The sequence below is a fragment of the Hippocampus zosterae genome, chromosome 16 (genome assembly GCF_025434085.1).
Source record: "Hippocampus zosterae strain Florida chromosome 16, ASM2543408v3, whole genome shotgun sequence".
NCBI lineage: Eukaryota > Metazoa > Chordata > Actinopteri > Syngnathiformes > Syngnathidae > Hippocampus > Hippocampus zosterae.
Window position 1 is genome coordinate 11,395,800 of NC_067466.1, and position 23,254 is coordinate 11,419,053.

At 43.7% G+C, this 23,254-nt stretch overlaps 2 protein-coding genes across 3 annotated transcripts; one reads left to right on the forward strand and one right to left on the reverse strand.

The window, feature by feature from the left end:
- Positions 1–61: 61 nt before the first annotated feature.
- On the reverse strand, positions 62–12,567 carry gnb2 (guanine nucleotide binding protein (G protein), beta polypeptide 2). Of its 2 annotated transcripts, none has more exons than XM_052046999.1 (10): positions 12,385–12,567; positions 10,083–10,163; positions 9,940–9,978; positions 9,718–9,824; positions 8,651–8,714; positions 8,344–8,506; positions 6,199–6,265; positions 5,907–6,108; positions 5,078–5,294; positions 62–3,765 (listed from the first exon to the last, which is right to left on the reverse strand). In XM_052046999.1, exons 2-10 carry the CDS (start codon positions 10,137–10,139, stop codon positions 3,659–3,661), a joined length of 1,023 nt encoding a protein of 340 aa, XP_051902959.1. In that variant the 5' UTR covers positions 10,140–10,163; positions 12,385–12,567; the 3' UTR covers positions 62–3,658. The 2 variants fall into 2 exon arrangements, with proteins under 2 accessions (XP_051902959.1, XP_051902958.1); XM_052046998.1 differs by having other exon boundaries at positions 12,122–12,566.
- A 1,249-nt stretch (positions 12,568–13,816) lies between these two features.
- On the forward strand, positions 13,817–23,110 carry slc12a9 (solute carrier family 12 member 9). Its single transcript, XM_052046972.1, has 14 exons — positions 13,817–14,071; positions 16,099–16,316; positions 16,391–16,525; positions 16,601–16,738; positions 17,028–17,330; positions 17,425–17,532; positions 17,870–17,981; positions 18,083–18,240; positions 18,336–18,418; positions 18,510–18,634; positions 20,012–20,204; positions 20,268–20,442; positions 21,097–21,243; positions 21,323–23,110. The coding sequence occupies exons 2-14, from the start codon at positions 16,118–16,120 to the stop codon at positions 22,162–22,164; spliced, it is 2,718 nt and encodes a 905-aa protein (XP_051902932.1). The 5' UTR covers positions 13,817–14,071; positions 16,099–16,117; the 3' UTR covers positions 22,165–23,110.
- Positions 23,111–23,254: the final 144 nt, after the last annotated feature.

Below are 23,254 nucleotides of genomic sequence, written 5' to 3' on the forward strand. Positions count from 1 at the left end.
TATTGCTAATGTGACGTAGTAATGGGGAAAGGACTATATTTAGAGAAGTCTATTTTGTAAAAAAAATAAAGAAAGAAATAAAAATGTAAATTGCTCTGAGACATAACAGTGAATGTACTTCTATCTAAGACAGAGATTTGTATTTATGTAAAAAAAAAAATGTGCCGTTCTATTAATCAAAGCACAATGTGTAACAGTATATTTTCTCAGTCGGTCGTCAGGTAGGAGACAAGCAAGTCATCACCTGTGTTGTGTGGCCCACGGGATGGTGGATGGGTCCGATGAGGTGAAGTCGGCGGGTTGGGGTCAATGTTGGCTGGGGTGTCTGCTAAGATGCTCAGGCAGTGACTTGACTCCGCTTTGCCAGGTCACTTGAAGGCTTTTGGCTTTGAAATTGAAATGGGACCAGAATACATCGAAATTATCTTGAGCGCCATTCCCCTGATTCCCAAATGAAAGTGACAGTTTCATATCAAGCACACAAGAGGTGTACCATACACACAACAGACATCCAGGCTTCTTCCATACCAAACCCACCGAGTCCATATTATCTGATGAAAAAAAAAAAAAAGCACAGTGTCAGGTCTTTTATTTTCTGCAAAAATTCTTTAGTTGTTTTTTGTTTTTACCAAGAGAGCTTGGAGGATAGATCGGATCAGTGGCCCACTGAGCACAGGGACTTTTGTGGGCAGAACTCAAGTCGCACTTTTGTTGGACCGCAGTTACAATTTGTGCGTCTCTAGCTGAACGTGGTCTCTTGAGTTTTTCTTTATTATTTTTTTTTCATCCATTATCTTCAGATGTCATTCAGAAGTTGGTTTACAGTTTCATTTGATTGTTTTAATTCACACCTGAATTAGTTGGCCACGTTTCATAAATGAGTAGGCCAAGTGACAATATGCTCTTCTGTGGCCATGCCTTCCTAGTTTAATTTTCATTTTCCGTTTACAGTTCCCATCTCAAAGAAGAAATCTAGCTTCATTTTTATCATTCTAGTGAAAATATTACACTACATTTGTTCCCCTCCACACCCCTTAATTGTTTTAGTTTAGCGCTTGAGTGATATTGGTTCATCATGTCTCTTCAGTTTCATGCCAAGAGCCTTCAAAATCTCACATCAGTGTGTGACCATGAGATCGATTGTTTCTGGACAGTCAGGATGCACAAAAAAAAGTGTGTGAGAAAAAGCAATCCAAGCAATATAAGCATTTGATCAATCCATCCCAGCGTGGCTTCAGGAAGTATTTAGCGGCCTTTGGCAGCCAAAATGTTGGCTCGTTGGTGAGTCATTCATTTTGGATTTTACTCCTGGTTTGCTTTACAGTATATTTTTTCTTTTTCTTTTTAGCAACTAAGGGATTCTGGCTTTTTCTCTGTAGTAGCTGTGATGCTCAATCGATCCCGTTTCGCTTTTGCGGAATCCCACAATTTCCTTTATGAGTTATACATATTGATAAGTGGAAGAAAGCTCGCCATCTACAGGAGCTCGTGAAGCAAATCAATAATAGAGCCAACCCAAGAACTCGATACTTTTGAAAATCAAGCTACATTTTTCTTGGTTTTGTTTTTTTAATGGCGGTAAACATTGCAGTGTTTTAGTTTGCAAGTGTTTCTTAATTTCAGAGTGCATTTCATAAGCTCTTTAAAACTTTAAAAATATTGTGTTCATGTCTAAAACAGAATAAAAATCTCTTCATCTCACATTTGTCTCTTTATTGAGCACTACTTTCTATTGGGCCGTATTTGGTATGTCATGATTTTGCTTCGCTCTAAAACTAAGATTTCCCTCCCTTGTGCCGCAGCGTGCCACCAATTTCACCTACAGCAATTGGACTAAAAGTCATTCTTTTACTAACAATAATTAGGAGCAGCCAAGTACTGATACCAGGTACTTATTGCTTACTTCTAAGTTTCAAGGTTTTGTGGAGGCTGCCGATACTAGTTACTGTGCCCTCTTGTGGCCGTTATACGATCAGGCAGAAATGGCGGGCATGCCTGACAAAACAATTTAGATTTTTTTCCTAATGGAAATGTGTGCTTTTGCTGATAGAAGGTGGGGAAACATTGCTCTAAAATGATAATGCACGGCAGTGATTCTGCCGCGGACTCTTATCTGGTGGTAATGTAAAAGAATCACTACAGTTAAATTGGATTTGGTTTTCAATGGAATGGCTTTGCATTTCAAGACAATACTAAATATACTGTTTGCAAAAATACCGCATTTTTGTTTTTAATGGGCACATGGTGATACTTGAAGATCTGTTTATTTAGTATCGGGGACGGTAGTCTCGTAAAAGCTTGAGAAACACCGTCTCCCGATTGATCATTTGTGGCAGAGTCGAGAGCATTTTATCAGTTTGCCACACAATGGCGCTACAAGCCACAATGTTACTTCGTGCTGCTTCAAATGGTTCCAATTTATTTCTCATCTAGCTAGTTCGTGTATATTCAAAATACAGCTAGGCAAATTCCATTCATTTAAGTCGAGAAATGACAGATGCTGAGTGAGCCCACGACAGTGCCACAAATGAACAATCTCTGTAGAATGTAAATACAGAATTTAATTGTATAATTTTCAGCCACTTGGCATTCTGTTATGCTACTGTAAGCCTTACGTTTTTTGTATTCTTCCATAGTTCTAATCATTTTACTCATAAGCATCTGACTTCCAAAAGGTGCCTATAAAAACTTCAGTTTGTCCCACATTCACATCCGATGATGACCTTTAAGAGAGTTAATCCATTGTGCAAGTCAACTGTTCCTCTTGAATGTGACACAAATATATTCACATCAACAGTGCTTAAAAAAAGGACCATTCATTGGCAGGAGAGGCTATTTATTAATATTATGTACAATTTTACCATCATGATCATCAGATTGAAGTTTGAATACTGGCTCCTGCTCGATTTAGACTCCTCTACAATGCTTTTGCTTTTTCGTCACATTGTTCAGTTTCTTCTCCACTTATCCAATATTCTCTAGCAATAATCGTTAAACGTGTATCTGAGGCACAAGGGGAGAACATGAAGAAATTGAGTGTAAAAGAAAATGCACTGAGTATGGGCATACAGCTATCCAAAAAAACCCTTCTAAAACATGGCTTAATATTAAGATATGATGATGTTTTTACCTCTATCAAATTTGTTTTCCCACTCGGTTTTAATGGACTCTGATTCTCTTCCACGTTCTCCCCGAAAAGCATCACAAGTGGCACTGAGACAGAACGTACATACTACAGTAGTATTCGTCTTAAGTGCATTTTGGACTTCATTGTAAACAAAGACAGAATTGTCCACTGACGTCTTCTGAGCTGTGTGTCTCGGGGGGTTGGGAGGGGTGAGTGTATGTGGAACATTTTAAAAGGCTTCAGGTCATAGTTTTGTGTTTTTGTTTTAATACAAGAGAGCTTACAAGATTTAAATGTATTTGGTCACATTGTGTGTGTGTTTTTTTTATATTGTGTGTGTGTGTGTGTGTGTGAGAGAGAGTGTGTGTTTGTGTCACCTTGCAGCTGTAGTTTTGCACTTGAGTCGAAGGTAGCACGTGTGATTGGTGTAACTAAGTCTTCATACTATGTCTTATGTACACTTGTTGCACTTACATAGAGTGCGAACACATGTGTTCCAAGAAGTGTGTGCCTGTGTACGTGTGTCTTTCTTTAGTTCCAGATCTTGAGGAAGCTGTCCCAGGACCCGGTGGACACGGCCATGCCATCATCAGTCACACCCAGACAGCTCACACGATTGTCATGGCCGGCCAAGACTCCTGGAGGAGGGTCGGCATGGACAAAAGACGACTTGTTAACATCGAAATGTTTTGCTCTCCAGACTTAAGCCGAGACGTCTTAACCCCACATAGAAGACAACGGGCCTTGTGTTTCATGATACTTCATAATCTGACACCAAAATAACTCTGTGAATGTGTAAATATGAAAGACTTTAGTGTTTGAACTTGAATTATTAACTGCCGTTTGCCCTAAATAATTGACTCCATATGAGGCTTGTATGACTTTATTTCCAACTTCAATTCCGTGGGTTAAAATTCTATTTCTCACTCATCCATCATCCATCCATCCATCCATCTATCCACTACCTGATCCGCGTGTCCTCACGAGGGTTGCGGGCGTACTGGAGCCTATCCCAACTGTCATCGTGCAGTATAGGCGGGGTACACCCTGAACCGGTTGCCAGCCAATCGCAGGGCACACATAGACGAACAACCATTCACGCTCACACTCACACCTAGGGACAATTTAGAGTGCTTCATTAACCTGCCATGCATGTTTTTGAAATGTGAGAGGAAACCGGAGTACCCGGCGAACACCCACGCAGGCACGGGGAGACCATGCAAACTCCACAAGGGAAGACCGTGGCCGGAATTGAACCCTGCACCTCTTCACTAAGAGGCCGATGTTCAGCTGGAGGTCATTCCAACGAGAGAGACCAGCAGCGGAAAAGGTTTGAACCCCCGATAGCCCTTACGAGTACCAGTCATGGGGCGAGCAGCAGCATTCTGGACCAGCTGGAAACACTTGATGGAGGATTGGCTGACTCCATTGTCAAGTGCATTACAGTAATGCAGCCAAAATGTGTTTTTCATCCAAATATTTACTCCTAGTACAATTGAAGGTTACGAACTGTGTGCATTGAGCTAGCTAGCACAGTGGCATCGCGTTACAAACAGTGCGCAAGGAACTAGTTTCCATAGGGGTGCAAAAAACCATCACCCAACGGTGCCAGTAATGTTCCCGCCATACTTATTAGTATTCATTTTGATTACTTTATAATCTAGTAGTGTTTTTCCATAAAAATATTTACGGTAATTATGATTTTCTAATGTGTTACCTGGGTTAGCCAAATGAAGCTAGAGAACTTTACATCATACAAATTCTGGTTACATTGCTGATGTACGTCCGGATCTATGTCATGAATGCCTGGTGTTGTCACCCAGTTACACCTTATTTTAATATATTTGTTAAAATCCGCTAAATTCTCCGATAGAACCTTATATAGTAAATGGAAACACTATACACTATTTTCAACTTGAGTGGAATCTCCCAAATTTCTTCTGCACCCACCTGCTCTGTCTCCCTTCATGGCGTCCCAGATGTTGCAGTTAAAGTCGTCGTAGCCTGCCAGCAACAGGCGACCCGAGCGGGAGAAAGCCACCGAGGTGATGCCGCAGATGATGTTGTCATGGCAATAGAGGCTGAGTTCCTGGTCCGCGCGCAGGTCGAACAGCCTGCAGGTGGCGTCGTCAGAGCCCGTGGCAAAGGCGCTGCCGTTGGGGAAGAACTTAGGGAGACAACGACTGAGGTGAGTTCAGTGGATAACTTTTTAAAATAAACATACAGGAATCATTTCAAGTCATACTAGTCAGTGTGCCATTAAAAAACAAATCGCGCCAAATACTACTTTGGTACAGAGGTACAGCAAAAGCTTGAATATTTTCTTTTTAGGAAAGTTCTCCGTCAATAGTTTTTTTTGTGTGTGTATGTGTGTTGTTTTTTTTAAGAAGAAACGATGCAGTGCAGCACAACAGTATTTTGCTATGCACTAGTTATTTTGTGTGGCTAGCATGACGTGTTGCTAGCCAGAAGCTAAGCTCCATTACATTTGTTTACACAATAGTCCTGTGAGTAAGTCGCAAGGCCAAATGTAGTGCATGCAAAGCGTAATTGATCTTACGCAATTGCCCTTGCATTTGGTTTGAAATTATTTTTGGGCGACTATAGTTTGTGATATACAGCAGTATCTTGATTTACACATTTAATTCATGACATGATTTAGACACCTGTTCATTGAAATATGTAAATTTGCATACTACTTGTGCCACCTCAAGTTTTCGGTTGTATGTCTTTGTATGTTTTTGTTTTTTTAATAACCTGACTGTCGTCGGACACTCACACAGATGGCGTTGATGTCCGACTCGTGTCCCGTGAAAGTCTGTCGACACATGCTGTCTCTGATGTCCCACAGCTTGACCGAGGCGTCGCACGCTCCCGACACAAAGGTGCGCAGGTCGGGCGCCAGGGACAGACTCATGACGTCCCCCGTGTGGCCCGAGAACACCGTGGTCTGCTGGCTCGTCTCGATGTCCCACAACGCACTTGCCGCAAAGAGAGGGGGGAGGGGGGATCAGACAACTAAAATTTGCGAAAAGTGTATCGCGGGACTGTTTACAATGTATTCCGCTCACCAGGTGGTGTCTCCTGAGCTCGTGATGATTTGATTGTCGTCGATGAAACGGCAACATGAAAGGTAACCTAAGACAAAACACGCAGAAAACGCACAGCTAGGAAGTGCCGTGTAGGTCACAATAACAGAGACTTTCACACACATCCAAAAAGTGGGGACTTGCCCTATTTATTCCACTTATAGCACCACTAGCACCTTGGAATCATAGAAACATAGAAATCAGAGGTGCCCCAAACACTATCAGAAGCGTGAACCTACATTTACAAGCTTGCGTGAAATTCTACTGATTCATTGTTTGGAACATGTGGCATGCTGGAAGGCCAGTGCCAAGATTCAAACCGAATCTCAGAACTGTGAAGCGGATGGGCTGACCACTGGGTAGCCGCTCGCTGGGCTTCAAACGCAAATTTGAAATCCAAGTATTGTATCCCAAAAAAAAACATGGCTCAAATAGTACCAACGGACAGCAGTGCAGATTGTAAAGACCCGGATTAAATTTGACTGCCATGGCAGCACACAGAGGCTGAAATCTAAATGGACAAGAAAAATGTAACATACACATACCGGAAGCCGTGCCGCCATGAGAAACATTAGAAAATGATGAGAAACGACTTGGGGATAATAAAAGAAAACAAATTCATGGGCCGATATTAGAATGTAGGTTGTGTATGTAGGTCAGCGCTTCTGAGAGTGTGAAGGCCAGCAGAGAAGGCCTTGCTGACCCTGACAGCTCACCACTCATTATTTTTACTTTACTTCCTCATATCGTGGCATTTACTCATGTGCAGAGATTAGAGGTAAGATTGATTTGAGGCGCAAATGATTTTAATAGTGTCCAAATACATTTTAAAACAATAGTCTCATTGTCATTTTCATTTATGATGGCGCCCCCTGAGTGGCTGCCTCTCCAGCAGCGCATATTTTCTTTCTACCCGAATTCTTGCTGCTGTAGACTGTAAATGTCCCCAGTGTGGGACAAATAAAGGATATCTTATCTTATCTTTATTTACTTGCACATTACACAGACTTTCGATTGATGGTCACTGGTGTCCTCTTATGTTATTATTACTCTTAGTACTTTTAAGGCTCAACATAAAGAACTAATACTTAGTTTAAGTATTTAAATACATTCATTCATTCATTCATCTTCCGAGCCGCTTGATCCTCACTAGGGTCGCGGGGGGTGCTGGAGCCTATCCCAGCTGTCTCTGGGCAGTAGGCGGGGTACACCCTGAACCGGTTTGCAGCCAATCGCAGGGCACACACAGACGAACAACCATTCACACTCACACTCACACTTAGGGACAATTTGTTCAATCAGCCTGCCACGCATGTTTTTGGAATGTGGGAGGAAACCGGAGCACCCGGAGAAAACCCACGCAGGCCCGGGGAGAACATGCAAACTCCACACAGGGAGGCCGGAGCTGGAATCGAACCCGGTACCTCTGCACTGTGAAGCCGACGTGCTAACCACTGGACAGTGTAAAGTGAATTGAGAGATTTGTTTCTAAATGCATGTTTGAAGCCTGGAAGCTTTAGAGTGCCTTGTTGTTGGCTGCGAGTGCGCGTACGTTACACAGATAAAGATGTTACCGCGAGGAGGGAGAAAAGATTATGGTTCGGGGCTGGCATGGACATTTTTTTTTTGGAGCAACTCATTGTTGCGGCATGGAAAAGTCCCGCGGCGACCTGGCATTCAAGCCACTGGAGGCTTTGAGGGCGATATATTTTCATGGCTGAAATAGTATCCATTTTTCCAGGCTGTAGTAGAGTTATATGATTGACAGTTGCCAGCCAAACAGGGCGGGGCGCCGGCAAATTTAGCACCCCCGTCCACAGTCATAAGCGAACAAAATGGGGGCATTTATTGAAGATTATTGTGAAGTTTTGATGCAAGTTCATGACCCGGCGATTAATTGGGTCACATGATTTATTAAGCAATGCATCCTATTTCAAGAAATCTGATATTCCTGCCAAGTAGCCCACACGTATTGGCTGCAAATACTCGGATCTGAGATGACATGAGGTATCATCTGGCCTCATTACCAGCCAGTGATTAATTGAGCATCTTAATCAAGTCGCCTTCCCCATGAGGCAGCCAATCAAGGTGCACTCGTATCGTCGGTTTGAAATGAAGCTCTCTCACCTGTATGCCCAGGTAGTTCCCGACTGATCCTGACGTTCCCTTCGCGTGTTTTCAGGCAGTAGATGGAGCAGATGTTATCAAGGCCTCCGCATGCCACGTAGTTCCCAGACGGGGCGTACGCACAGGTCATCACCCAGGAGGAGCGCAAGGGGATAGCGTGGATCTAAAAAAAAAAAAGAAAAGAAAAAGGTAAAAAGGTAACGCGTATCAGGTAACAAAGAAGATACTCTTAGTGAGAACATAATTTTGGAAATTGAAATACGATGTCGGGATAAGTGTTACGACTGCGTGAGTGTGCTGCGTGTACCTTGTTAGTGGTGTAGCTGTCCCACACGATCAGTTTGCCATCTTGAGAGGCGCTAACAAGAAGCCTGTGGAGACACGCATTACATCATGAGATCGGCACTCACTTGGGCTTCCGACGCTCTTCTTGGAAGGCACAAATTGATGTGATCGCTGTAAATGCATTTTTCACTTACAAACCCGCCTTAGCAGAATTCACTGCGTTCGCCCCCCGCCCCCCCTCTGTTTTGAACACTTTCCTGATGCTCGATTAATCGGAGGATTTCAGCTTATGCTCATAGGCAACAATAATCATGAAAACTGCACTCAGACTTTCACCAAGGTCGCAGTCAATCTGATTCATCTCACGGAACTATCTGGACTTGCCAGGTGATGTCGTTCCACTCCAATCCTGTAAGAGGCAATAATGCGAATTACATGCTGACTGCCAACTGCGACACACGGCGTGCCGCTTTCGCCGCAGTTCGAGCTTCAGGATGTTCACCCGAAATTCAAGCAGTGAGAAGGTGAAATAAAAGCCTTGATCCGCACCTTCATCCGGATCCAATCTAAAATGTCAGGGATCATTCCTCGGCCCCTTGAAAATTTTGTGGAAATCGATTATGGAAAGATCTCGTTTGAATAACCTTGCAAATTGACTCACTTTGAAGTCTGGGCCGATTTAATTTGATTTCGAGATGGGAAGCCTTCCTGTTACATAAACGGCTGCTACTCGAAGTTGCTTGTATCTTCTGCCGTATTAGTAGTTGGCATAGAGAGCTGAACAAAGATCAATTTGGCTGGCCTCGGGCCGAAACCTCTGATGTTACGATTTGGTAAAATTCACATTTTGGGGCTGATTTACTAATCCAGAGCTGGTTAGGAATCACTCCCATCAGTATGCTAATACAAACCACATACCATAACAATCATGGCTAATGCTTAGCTTTTTTAAAATCAAGAAATAATGAGGGCATCTTCCAAATGTTGAAAGTTTGCAAGTATTTGTCCTCCACCAGTCCCTGAGGAAAGCCATCACAGGCCGAAAGTAAAACAGCGCCATAGAATATACAGAAAGCCGTTAAGCCCCACCTTGAGTCTGACCCCCAGTGCATGGCATAGATCTTAGCAAGGTGGCCTCGGAGGGTGCGTCTTGTTCGCATCTGTATCCGCCCCACTGGATCCAGACCAGCAGTTATCTAGGTAGTACATGATGACAAGTAGATTTCAAAAATAGGACAATATGATCTTTTTTTTTAAACCACGTACTGATAAACTCCATATTCTCATCATCATTCATTCTGTGACACTCACCTGTGTCAAGGTGGAATCCCCACATGCTTTCCTGGCATCCTGCAAAACACCAAGAAACGGGAGAATAGAGTGAAAAAGTCAGAAAGCGTAATAGGATGTTGTAAAGGGAAACAATTTGGGACTCCAAGAAATACTCAACATACTCGTATCTGGTTCCTCAGCTGCTCGGCCTCCTGGCGAAGCTGCTCCAGCTCACTCATTTTGGAATTTGGTGTAGATGCCGCCTGTTAGTTGGAGAAGAGTAAACCTAAGAGATGTCTGCTCGTGTACAATTACTTGAAACAACATAGAGTGCGCTTGCCCAATCGAATCGTATCCAACGCTATTTGCTAACAGAGATTCTCAAAGCGAGCGCGGGCTCCAGATAGTGCTATGTGAAAGAGTCACTTGCCTAAATACAGCTAAAATTTGAATACAAAAATCCAAGAAATTGTTTTATTTGATTTTCCCACAAACGTTCAATATGCGAGCCCTAGGTTACACGGCATACATCGAAACGGTAGACCGTTTCTTGTCAAAGGCGAACGAGCCAATCGGAATTTTTACATTGTGCATGGTGCACACAACTCAGTATAATAACTCGTCTTTTGTGCCTAAAAAATTCTTTATTTAAATACGCAAGTATGCTCACCAGACACCTCATTAGGTACACCTATGCAGTCAAACGAGATCCAGTTGGAGAGATCTGTATCAAAGATAGCTCTATGCCACAGGTTTCAAATTCAAAGCCCGGGGGCCAGATCCATCCTTCCATATCCTCACTCGGAAAAGCAAATGAATAGATTTATTTATCTTTTTGTGACCCTTTTGTCAGTAACTTGAACAATTATTGAACCATTACCCTTGCCATCTGATTTCAAAACTAGTAATCCATCAATTTGTTGTGTATATGTAATAATTCGATGAGATGAAGTGACCCTGAGTTTGACAAATCTGTCCTATATTATACTTTCACACCTGCAGTTAAATGTGGTCAGGAAAATATTAGATGCACCTCTCACTAGGATGCAAGCAACTGCAGTAATGTGATATATGGCGGAGTTACATTAAAACCTCTTGGATATTTGCATTCAAACCTGTGTTTTTATTTCTAAAAGGCAGAATTTGTCATGCAGATCTCTGTACCGGGTCTTAATATGTGTAATTTAGGATGTGTCTGGTGCCTTTAATGATGATCTTTCTTCATCCCAGATTTTGGACATTAGATTAAAAAAAAAAAATCAAGAAAACCATAATATTTTAATCCCTAACTACTCGTGAGAATAAACCCTGTAATCTGTTTACAACAGTGCCACTGTGCCCGGTTGAACTATGGAATAATAATCTGCACAGACTAAGATGCCACAGAGCCAGCGTGCATAGCTAGCAGGCAAAAGATGCTGAGGGACCACTCCCACGAAAGCCGAGGGGACCTGTTACACTTGTGTACCAAGCCGAAGCGCACTATTATTAACTCGGAAGGTTAATATATCTTGGAGTGGGAGTGGAATTTTTGCTGGAGGCCTACTGGGGTCACTGCAACGCAGTAAGAAGTGTGTTTTTGAATCAATGAAGTGTCTTGAATTATTGAAACCAAGAAGCCAAAAAGGGGTGTCACCACCTGACACCAACGGTTGTGTAACCATTGAGGAGCTAAGAAGGTTTACAGTGTCCAAAATGAGGCCTGTAAACAGCCATTGGAGGACAGAATGTCACATTTTAACATTCCCTTTTTTTTTTTACATCGTTTTTACTGTTGACATCTCTCTGTATGGATGTATGGATGCACGATCAGCCCCTGGGTCTTTTTTTTTTTTTCCTTTTGGGCTAAGAGCATGCTGCCCCACCCCTTTGACTTGCACACCATGGTTACATCTGCAGCTGGAAGAGAGCCCACAGCTAACATGAAGAGTGTAATGTCAGAGATAGTGAGGCCCGGCTCACTGCCACAGTCAAACACGAAGGCCTCAACTAAACAGAATGTCACTACGCTACACCACGGAAGAGGGAGAAAGCTCCACATTTCTTTCAAAATGGACAACAGGCGAATGTAGGCAGTCATAGCAAGATGATGTTTTTCATTGCAGATGGTTAGAGCACCAACATCATCATCATCATCATCATCGTTTTAATCATCATCATCATCATCCAGCCATCTTACACAGTGAAAACTGGCCTATTCACTTTGATAATGGGTGGCTACCTGTTAATTCCACCGATGCTCCTCTTTGATTGTCGTGAAAAAAGCCAACTCCTTTGAATGAATAATGAGTAAAAATTTCCGTGGGTTTTAACAATAGGTATTTTCTCTCATGTGGTTTTATATATTTATCTTAAAAAAATGAAATATGCAGAGAAGATGCACACGAAGAGGCGTCAGTGGGCAGGCACACGGAGGAGGAAGAGGGGGAGGTCTTCACACATTTCCACACAAGAAAAAAAGAAGAGCACAAAAAACACACACACACATCCACGGCTGTTGCGTAGCGGCTTTCCCCTCTTTTCTTCACGCCGAACAAGTCCACGTTGACATGGTGGTGAAAGATAAGCTGCAGTTCAGTCCGTGGTCGTCTCAAGCCAAGGAGCGTCAAATAGCACTCGCTCTGTTTTTTTTTTACTCCGATTTTGCTCTTCGTGACGTGATCTTCATTTCCTTCCTCTCTCTCAGTGGTTTCCTCCTCCTTCTCGTCGTCGTCGTCCTCCTCCCTCCTCCTCTCTCCCTCCTCATCACTCGCCTAAAAGATACAATAGAAAGGCAACCCCGTGAAAAACATCACCTAATGAAATATCAAAAGAGTGTTTTTTGTTGTTTTATTTTTTTTACATGGAAATAATCCGCCGATTTTTCGAGTTAATTTTTTCCCTTCTCTCTCACTCATGATAAGGAAGCAGGCAGACATCACGAGGGTCAGTTTGCACAGCAAAGGGATCTGCAAATATTCAACCAACAACTACATGTTTGACACACCTTTTCAACGCTACATCCCCATTTGAAAAATCAGGATGATGATGTAGACTTGTAATGGCAGGCCTCCCAGTCAGACTTCAATTTGTGGTCACGTCAGCTGACAGGGTCTATTGAGGATTGCCTGTAACTGTAACTGTTCTAGTTTTTATTAACGCACAAGCATGATCGTTTTTCTAAACAAGATGATCTAACAAAGTTCTTATTTGCATTTCCCCCTATGGTTACTGAGCAGCAGTCATATTTTGAAGGTTGTTTGAATTGTTTATTGTTTAATAAAATAATAATATAACACAGACAATGAGGAAAAAGTAGATTTCTACACAATGCCGCATTCCTTTCTTTTTGTTCTATACAGGAGACATTTGAGTTTCAGGTAAAAAAAATTGAATATTGGACAAAATTTCAGAAGTCCACCTTTTATTTCAAGTTATTTAGTGTACATCTAGTTGTGTTAAACAATTCAGGACAGAGCACCTTTTGTTTGAAGCCATCCACTTTTTCACTGGGTGAATGGGTGAGCTGGTGTTTTGAGGGAAAGACGGGATGCACCTTGGGCTGGTGGTCAAGAGCCAATTCCAGGCGGGCCCGCGGGCCATAGTTTTCTACCGGCTCTAGCGAATGCAAGTGTACCTAATGACGTGGATCGTAGCAATCTTCTATTTGAGCTTTACAACACCACCCCCTGGTGTGCACAAACAGCACTGACTAGTAAAAAATGTTCAACTTTACAGACACGGAAAACAGTATAGACTTTTAGAATGTGGAAATAAATCAATAAATAAAATAATTAAATCATAGAGTTTACTCATTAAATAAACGGTCGATCTGAAGTTTGTGTTTTTGTTCCGGGTAGTGACGTAATGGGCGTGGCTAATGTCGAAAAGTAGCATCGTCCTTGTTTCAGAGGCTTCAAAAAATTGGGGGCGTCCCCGTTTAGTCAGTCACATGGTTTCTTTTCCGGTCTCCCGTGACAGTTTGGAGCAAATAATCGCAGCACAAGGCGTGTCATGACCCCGTGTTGTTATTGGGCATATTCCTTCGCGGGCCTCAGCTCTCAGCTCGGTGCCGACCACCGTCCCGCGACGACAACAGCCAGCACCAAGTGGACGTAAAGCGGACATCAAACTCAAGACGAGTGTGTTTTCAAGCAGGAAGTGGGCCACTGTTTGTCGAGTGACGGTCGCGGTAAGTCTGAGCTTCCTGACCGGAGAATAAAGCATGACACTACTCGCTTGCATGAGCCCAAAAGTGCGTTTATCCATTTCGATGGTGCAGTATTCGTATTATTTTTAACGCCGTGTGCTGCCGATTCGTCGCTGCTTCACTTCCTGATTCTAAAACAGCACTGCCAAGGGAGCTCTTTTCTCAATGCCTCTTAAAAATGCAAACTTTTCAGTGTCCAGATCCGCCTCCATTCATCGTAAATGTGACAGAACCGACTGTTTACTTGGAGTAGCTCCAAACTAAGACAAGGGGCCACCAGATGGCCCCTCTTTTAGATGGTTCCATGCGGTTTGGATCAACATCTGTAATAGCAGGCGTCCTTTCTTTTCAGCATCAGCAACAACACGAGCAATTTAAACCGTTACAGATCAATATCAGGTCCTACTGTACACGAAACCAGTTGCAGCCCACTATGGCATGTGTTCTATGTCTAACCATTGTGACAGCAGTTTAAATTTACTGGCCACAACCTTAAGTACACATCCACATTAGTGGTTCTCAATTCTGGGTGCATAAAAAATAAGCAATAAATTATGTCATATCATAAAAAAGTGAACACCCATATAGGGAACGAAGTGCCAATAAAATAAAGATACTAAACCAATTGCCTTGCTTTGGGTTAATTAAAAGCACCAATATGATTGTGACTTATCACAAACCGGTAAGTCTTTTATCACATAAAAGGACTATTCTATCTTTTTAGTTGATGTCTAAAAGTCCCAGCAAGTGATTATTGTTTTCAAGCATTTGAATCTTTACAAGGCACTTTTACAAATGATTCATATTATTTTATAAGGGTTAATGGGCTGAGCCATGTCGTTAAACATCCGGCTCAGAAAGCTACAAAGAGGAAACAGTTTACAGTATATTATCCCCCAACAATATGTGGAACAAACCAGGACAGACTTAAAACAAGTTTTTACTATTTAAATGATGTCAAAATCTCAAGTACAAGAAAAGTTTCATTTCTGGCATGCCTCATGTGGTTCCAGTTGCAGCTTGAGCAATTAGAAAAGGATAAACGTTCAGTGGGTCCCCCCCCAAATAAAGAATAGAAAGACATGCTGCCCAGCTCTATTTGTTCGGGTTTAATGTAAAATGAAACACGTAGGTGTGAGCCAGTTGGCTCCAAATACCAAGCTGAGGTGTCGAGCAGCTTTCATTAAGCACAACGCATCACAAACGTCACACTCTGGGGATTCCTGCGAGCGTGTAATTGTTTGAACTTTGCAGCGCCTTATGTCAAGAAATTGTTTATGCTGTCCACAGAGGTGGAAAATAAGAAGAGAATGTGTATCACATTGATTGTCTACAAGTAACATGACCAGTCAAATGCATCTGGCCACATTTGTGAATCAGGTGACTGTTGTGACGGGCTGTTCATCAACTTCCTTCAACAAAATACTGCATATGACTCGTGAGGCTATTCAAAGGACATTTTCTGCATTTAAAAATGCTCAGATGACCCTAATAATAATGTAAAAAGTCATGGAAATCTTATAATGTAGCGCTACTCTGTGACCGTCGAGTCTCATTTTCATGAAGCTCTGAACATGTGACAAGCTGTGGGTGGTTAACATGAGAGAATTTTTGTTACCTTTTAAAACTATCATCCAGTGTTGTGAAAAGAGGGGAAATGTGTTCGACCTTTGCATCTCTGATTTAAAAATGGAGCAAAAAAATTATATATTTAGACCAGTGTAATGGTATAGTGGTGTGTGCCACAGTCAATATAAACTAAATCGGCTTATAATTTCGTTGACCAAAATTAATTTGTTTTTTTTACTGAATGGGCTTTTTCTTTCTAGTGGTGCACTGAGCAGAATACCGCCAAACACAAATAAAATTGCTAAGATGTGAATGCACCTCGGCTTGTCAATGTTATTCGTCTAGACCTCAAACTGACTGCAGCGCCTCTGCTGGCCACCACCAAGTAGTGCACTCGAGTTCAAATGAATTAATCCCTTGTCTGATTTGCGTTCCACAAGGCAAACTGAGGAAGCGGCCATGTCAAACGAACGCAGCCCCCTCATCACTTCAGGGGTGTGCGGTCTGAGCATGGCGACCTGCGGCACCGTAGTGGACACGTCCCCTGACTGCAACTCTCGGACGCCGAGTAAAGAGCCCCGAAAGCTCGACACATTTTTCGGTGTGATGGTGCCGACCATTCTCTCCATGTTCAGCATCGTGTTGTTTCTGAGAACGGGTGAGGTGATGCACCAAGACAGCGGTTCAGCGGATATTTGTATGAACCCGAGTTGACTTGAGCTCATCTTGCAGGTTTTGTTGTTGGCCACGCGGGGCTCCTGCAAGGCCTTCTGATGGTGGTGGTCGCCTATGTCATCATAATGCTTACCATCCTATCGATCTGCGCAATTTCTACCAACGGCGCCATACAGGGAGGCGGCGCTTATTGTATCCTTCCTCCTCGAAATGTTTTTTTGTGTGCTGATCTCATGTTAGAAACTAAACCCTAACTCTGTTCATCAGACATGATCAGTCGATCACTGGGCCCTGAGTTCGGAGGAAGTATTGGTTTAATGTTCTTCTTAGCCAAGGTGTTTGCGTGTGGGGAATACGTTCTTGGTCTTGTGGAAGCTATTCTTGATGTGTTTGGCGTGGATGCAGGCAAGTGTTTTTTGTTTTGTTTCACATTCAAGTATGCAGTTTATTAATTTTCATTTATTTGAAACATTAACTCATCGTAACAAGTGAGGATTTATCAGCTTGTCATTTTCTTCAACTCAAAACCTGTGCTCATTTCACATTAAAAATAATGACCTATTCTACAGGGATCTTTTCATCATTATATCGGGACCTTGTTCATATAATCTGATTAAATGCTTTGTCTTGAGCCTTTGCGAGAACTGAGCGCATCTTTCTCAAGATTCTGTATGTTCTTTTTTTTTGCGTTCAGAAACATCTGTGTCCGAGGGCGTGCGCGTGCTCCCTCAAGGTTACTGGTACACTGTGCTCTACTCGTCGGTGATCCTCCTGCTGTGTCTGGTGGTGTGTCTGGTGGGCGCCCACATCTACTCCCGGATGGCCTTCGGCATCCTGCTGTTGGTCACCGTTTCGCTGCTGTCCGTCTTCATCAGTTCTGTGGCCGTCAAACCTTTGGATTTTATCATCAGTCACCCGGGTCCTGGCAATCAGACCCTGCGTTACAATGCCAGCTACACCGGCTTTAACGTGACCACACTGAAGAACAACCTGGGCTGTGAGTGTTTGAATGTGCAGTGCTCTTGGAAAATGTTGATAATCTAATGTACATGTCACTCTCCCCTGACCCCCCACCCCCACCCCACTTGCAGCTGGTTACTCACTGGACTACAGCACCAACAAAGTCATGTCATTTGCCACCGTGTTTGCCGTTATGTTCACCAGCTGCACTGGAATCATGGCTGGAGCCAACATGTCAGGTTATAAGTGATCTACTACGGCTACGAGGGATGCACCATTGCTGCTTTTTTTTTATTCCAGGCCGAGTACTGTACATATATTTGCGTGATCCCCGATACCATGTCTACCGATACTTCATAATGCCATTAATGTTGGAGCGTTATTTTTTTTTTTTTTTTTTGTACACATACGTGTATGTAGACAAGTACAGTATCGGTGCGTCCCTAACTTCTACTGTCATATGAAGCAGTTTGAAGATTTCAAATGTCCCACAAAGGGATTATTGGTTAATCATCTATACATATAAATATAATACAAAACTCTGTCCTCAACTAATGATTGTTCTTGTGACTGAAGGGGACCTGGAAACACCAAGTGTGTCCATCCCCAAAGGAACCATCGTGGCCGTCATTTACACCTTCATCGTCTACATCCTATTCTTCCTCTTGGTCAGTGCCACTTGTGACAGGTGGGTAATTGCCGTGAAACCCAATTTTTACTTTGCGACAATCAAGCACCGTTGAGGTTAACTCATTTGATTTTCTCTCTTGCACTTCTCCCACTCTCTAGAACTCTTTTGATTCAGGATTATGGTTTCCTCCAGCGAATTAACATCTGGCCACCGTTTGTGACCATTGGCATATACTGCGGTGCTCTGTTTGCCGCAATGTGCTCCATGATAGGAGCATCCCGTATCCTGCACGCTCTTGCTGTGGACCAACTCTTTGGTACTACCTGTGTTTCATCTCCCAAGACAACATCGTCATTTCTGACCCAATTCCTTTTTTTCTAAGCAGTTTAAATTCATTTTTTTCCACCACAGGTTTGCCATTAGCACCTGCGACGATCACTACAAGCTCGGGAAACCCGTGGATGGCAGTGCTTTATACGTGGGGGCTGGCACAGGTTAGCAGGCCCTCCGTAGAGTTATTGATTAATTGATTGATTGATTGGGAGGGGTGTTCACACATTGTCATAACTCGCATTTGCATTACAGGGTGTGGTGTTTGCAGGCCAGCTCAATGCCGTCGCCAGCTTGGTGACCGTTTTCTACCTGCTTGCCTACGCAGCTGTTGACCTCGCTTGTTTGGCGCTTGAGTGGGCATCGGCCCCAAATTTCAGGTACTCAATGTAGACTACAGGGAAGATTCTAACCAGTCTGTCGTTTAACACAATACCGTATTCGTGTTGTACACTGTACAAGATGCTGTATTTTCCGCACTATAAGGCACTTTGGAGTATAAGGCGCACCTTCCACGAAGGGCCTATTTTCAAACTGTTTTCAGAACTAGGGCGCATAGAATGAATAGAAGCTACAATAGTGCCTGCTGTTGTGTTATGCAGCCACTAGATGGAGCTATGCTAAAGGAATACAATGCAAGCCTTATTTATATCAAACTTTCACAACCGCCGCAGCTGTAACGAAGCGCTTCACAGAACATTTAAAAGGCTAAATGTTCAAGTGTCCAAATGTCAAATGTCAAGTGTTCAAATGTCCAAGAAATCCGAATATCGATCCATATATAAGGCGCATCGGATTATAAGGCGCACTGTCAGCTTTTTGAGAAAATGCTTTCAGTGCGGAAAATATGGTATATATTTTTGAATATTCCCAAGCTTTAAATGACGAGACATCAAGCTCCGGTCTGACATGTGTTTCCTGACCCAGCTGTCTTTTCATTTTTGATTTATTGTGAAGAGGAGGAGAAATTCAACTCAAACTCTACTGGATGAATGTGTCACACAAAAATACACAAAACTGCGTGCGTTTATTTGATATCCCTCAAAAATGTAAATGAACCTTGGCATTTTTTCCGTATTTTTTTTTTTTTACCATGTTTGCCTCATCCTCTGGTGTAACTTAACAAAGCTTCCAGGCGCTCCGCGCGGCAGTGGTGCTGTGCGCCGGTATCACCATTTTGTGACAGCTGCTGACCTGGAAAAATTAGATTGTGATAGACCCTGACGAAAAGTGAACTTTAATGGCATGTGGCGTGGGTTTGCAAGATTTCTTAACCCTTTGGGATAATAGGCTACTGGGGGCATGGCCGCATCAATAGGGAAACGTGAATTTGTGGCACGTTGTTATCAAGCTAAGGGCTGTAAAAATGCACCCCCCCCCGCCCCCCTGGCGTGTTTTATGCCATTTTGGGGTCTGACGTAGAGGCCTGCGATGTGGGTTAAGGAGGTTTTCTGACCCATGTAATTGGGAAAGGGCCTTTGGCGATGCCCCCCCCGGCTGAATTGATGGCTGAGGACTATAAATAGACCTGGCGAAAGTGGGACGTTTTGGGTCAGTAAATGTGATGCCTTTGGAAGGTTTCCACGTCCTCCGTGAAAGGGGCCGTGGCCAGAAACACAATTTTGCAGGACTGCGGACCTGAAAATAACAGTAGAAATGGACCCCCCCTGGAGAAGAGGCATTTCCATGCTATCATCGGGAAGTTGAAATTCTATAAATAAAGACCCTAGCGGGGTGATTGTTTCTGTGTTTTACAGGCCAACCTTCCAGTTTTTCTCGTGGCACACATGTCTGCTCGGGATCCTGAGCTGCTTAGTCATGATGTTCGTCATCAACCCCGTCTACTCATCAGGCAGCATCGTCCTCCTGTTGGTTCTGCTGTTTTTCCTCCACTACCGCTCTCCCACCAGCAGTTGGGGCTACATCAGCCAGGCCCTCATCTTCCATCAGGTACCACGTGATGCGCATCCCGCTTCCCTCTCGGAAGCTTCTCACTCTCGGTTGTGGTTTTAGGTGCGCAAATATCTACTGATGCTGGATGTGAGGAAGGACCACGTGAAGTTCTGGAGGCCGCAGGTGTTGTTGATGGTGGCCAATCCGCGCTCTTCTTGCCAGCTCATCCTGTTTGTCAACCAGCTAAAAAAGGGAGGACTCTACGTGCTGGGCCACGTGCAGCTCGGAGATCTGGGTAATATTCCGCGCGTGCGTAGGACATCTGCAGCTAACGGCATTAACTGATTCTTATCTTTTCCTCGAGCAATCACTCCTACCATGCGCCACGCACAGACGTACGCGGCAAATGCAAGTTCTCAATCGCAACGACTTCACTTCCTGTTTTGTTTTGTTTTTTTAATGGCTACCTCGTCCTATATGCAGAGTGTGTTTCGGCATGATCAAACTGTACTCGCGCAGCAAAAATACTCCGCTACTTCACTATCCGACTGCATTTCTGCGAGTCTTCTTGAAAGAAGCCAACGATACCTTGCGATACATCATTGAAACAGATGATTTCACGAAACAGGAAGTACTGAATATGAATCCAAAAAACCCATCCGAGCCCAGAAGCTTTTATTTGCCGTTGCTCATTCTTTTGTGAGAGGTTTTTTTACATCATACTGTGATGTACTTTTCAAAATGCAAACAATAATCATTTTAGATGAGGCGCATTACATTGAGATTCCAATATTTCCATTTCCTGTCGTTCCATCACGTCTCGTGATCGCGATGTGTGCACATCGTATGAAGTTTCCCCAAAGTGTCATGCGCGTCCACATCTGTCCGTCTTCCACATTTTTCATCATCCCCCCCGCGGTGATGAATTCTTACCTCGTCTGTGATTTAGATTCACTGCCGTCAGACCCCGTGCAGCAGCAATACAACTTCTGGCTAAGCTTAGTGGACAAGCTCGGGGTGAAGGCCTTCGTCGACCTGACGCTCTCGCCGTCTGTCCGACAAGGAACGCAGCATCTTCTACGCATCACGGGCCTCGGTGAGAGAAGATGGAGGAGCGTCGTAGATTTTAGGATCGACTCCGCGATGATTTTATTTTTTTGGGGTGTCTCTTTCAGGCGGCATGAAGCCCAACACTCTGATCTTGGGTTTCTATGACAGCTGCACCCCCGAGGACTTCTTCCTCCAAGATACCGCCTTCTGTGGCGCATCCGTAGGACAAGGCCCAGAAGGAGAGTATAATTTCGGGGTTGACCTGCCTTCTTTACAGGCCCATTTCCCTCCCGTTCGACACGTCGAGAGCCCTCGCTGGCTCTCCCCCGAAGAGTACGTGGGGATCATCGCAGACGCCGTCAAAATGAACAAGAACGTGTGCCTCGGCCGCTATTTTTTCCACCTGGAGGGCGAAGGGAAGCAGAGCAAAGTGGACGGCTCGGAGCGGACCATCGACGTGTGGCCTCTCAACCTGCTGCAGCCGGGCTGTCGAGATTACCAGGACGTGTGCAGCCTCTTTTTGCTTCAGATGGCCTGCGTGCTCAACATGTCCAGCAAGTGGCGCCACGCCCGAATGAGGATCTTCCTCAACGTGGAGACGGAGTCCAGCGACCAGGGATGGGTGGTGGACGAGGAGACCTTTCGAGAGTTGCTCAAGAAGCTTCGCATCCGAGCGTCCATCAAGATCGTCCCGTGGGACTCGGTGGTGCAACACCACGCTCAGACGGATACCGAGGCCGGGAAGGAGCACGGCCACGCCCTCTCTGACCACTTCCTGTCTGCGGTGAACTCGATGTTGATGGAACACAGTTCTCAGGCTGCCGTTCGCTTCCTCTATTTGCCGCGGCCCCCCGCTCATCACAGCCATTCCCAGACGTACTTGGCCCAGCTGGAAGCAGTGACCAACGGTTTGGGTCCGACGCTCCTCATCCATGGCGTCACCCCGGTGACCTACACGGATCTTTAAATCTTGCCTGACTGTTTATGTACTCTATATATAAGCACCGATTCCACGTGGATGCAATGGTTCAACAAAGCTTACACTCGACAGACACTTGATTTGATGGACCAAATGCGATCGGGTTAAAATTCTCAGAGCGGTTGATTATTTCACACTTAACATATTTATTGTGGATGGAGTGAAAATGGTGTCCACCAAATGCAGTGTCTGGTGAGCGTATGACACTCACTGTACACAGTGTGTTACTCTCAGCCGAGTGTTAAACGCGCACTTTTGATGATCTCACATTCTCGTAGGATGTGTTCCTACTTTCATGCACTTGAACTGCTTCGCTGATTAAAACGATGTTTACCGGCCTAACTTATCGTACCGTCTGCTGACCGTTCGGGTTGACTGTGTTACAGAGCCTTAAAAACAAAAACAACAAAACAATTTTGACCAATTCAGGTCCTTTAAATATAGAAATGCCCAAGTATTGAGGCACATTTTCAGGGATGTCATTCCGAATTTTGTGGTATTTAAAAGACAATGATAATGGTGTATTGTCTGTTTTAATGGATTAATTTTTGTCATTTTTTTTGCAGGACCCAGTTATAGCAAGTCTTTTTTTTTTGGCGCTGAATTGATTGGATTCATCAATGTTACCTCAAATAAGTTGAGCTTTTTCAGTATTTATGCAAGAATTGGGAACAACTCCGGCTGTCTTGACTTCTGGTGGATATTTTGTTTACATTCTTTTGCTTGAAGGTGCAAAACATTCAAGTTCAGCCCGAGATGAGACACCAGGACCAACGATATGGATCAAATTAGGTCAAAATTGTAAAACAAAGGTTACTCGGTTCTTGTACCACCGCCACAAAGTCCCGAAAACAATTTCTTGTGTTTGTGTTTTCAGTTGTGTTTAATGCTGCATGTTACCTCATTACAAACAGAAAACTGCCTAAAAAAAGAAGCAGCAACAGCTAATGTGACTTAGCTTTGCTTCTCTCTCATGCTCTCTTTTTTTGGTAGTAGTTGATAAGAAAAAATCATCGGGTATCGAAACTTCAACGATACGACAATGAACATTGTCTATCAAGACTGAGATTTCATTTTG

Coding starts and splice junctions, on each gene's coding strand:
- gnb2 (XM_052046999.1), bottom strand. CDS start 10,139: ATGAGTGAGCTGGAGCAGCTTCGCCAGGAGGCCGAGCAGCTGAGGAAC. Junction 8,715..9,717: donor CACTGGGGGTCAGACTCAAG/GTGGGGCTTAAC, acceptor GTGTCTCCACAG/GCTTCTTGTTAGCGCCTCTC. Junction 6,266..8,343: donor GGAACTACCTGGGCATACAG/GTGAGAGAGCTT, acceptor GTTTTGTCTTAG/GTTACCTTTCATGTTGCCGT.
- slc12a9 (XM_052046972.1), top strand. CDS start 16,118: ATGTCAAACGAACGCAGCCCCCTCATCACTTCAGGGGTGTGCGGTCTG. Junction 16,739..17,027: donor TGTGTTTGGCGTGGATGCAG/GCAAGTGTTTTT, acceptor TTTTGCGTTCAG/AAACATCTGTGTCCGAGGGC. Junction 21,244..21,322: donor TCTACGCATCACGGGCCTCG/GTGAGAGAAGAT, acceptor TGTCTCTTTCAG/GCGGCATGAAGCCCAACACT.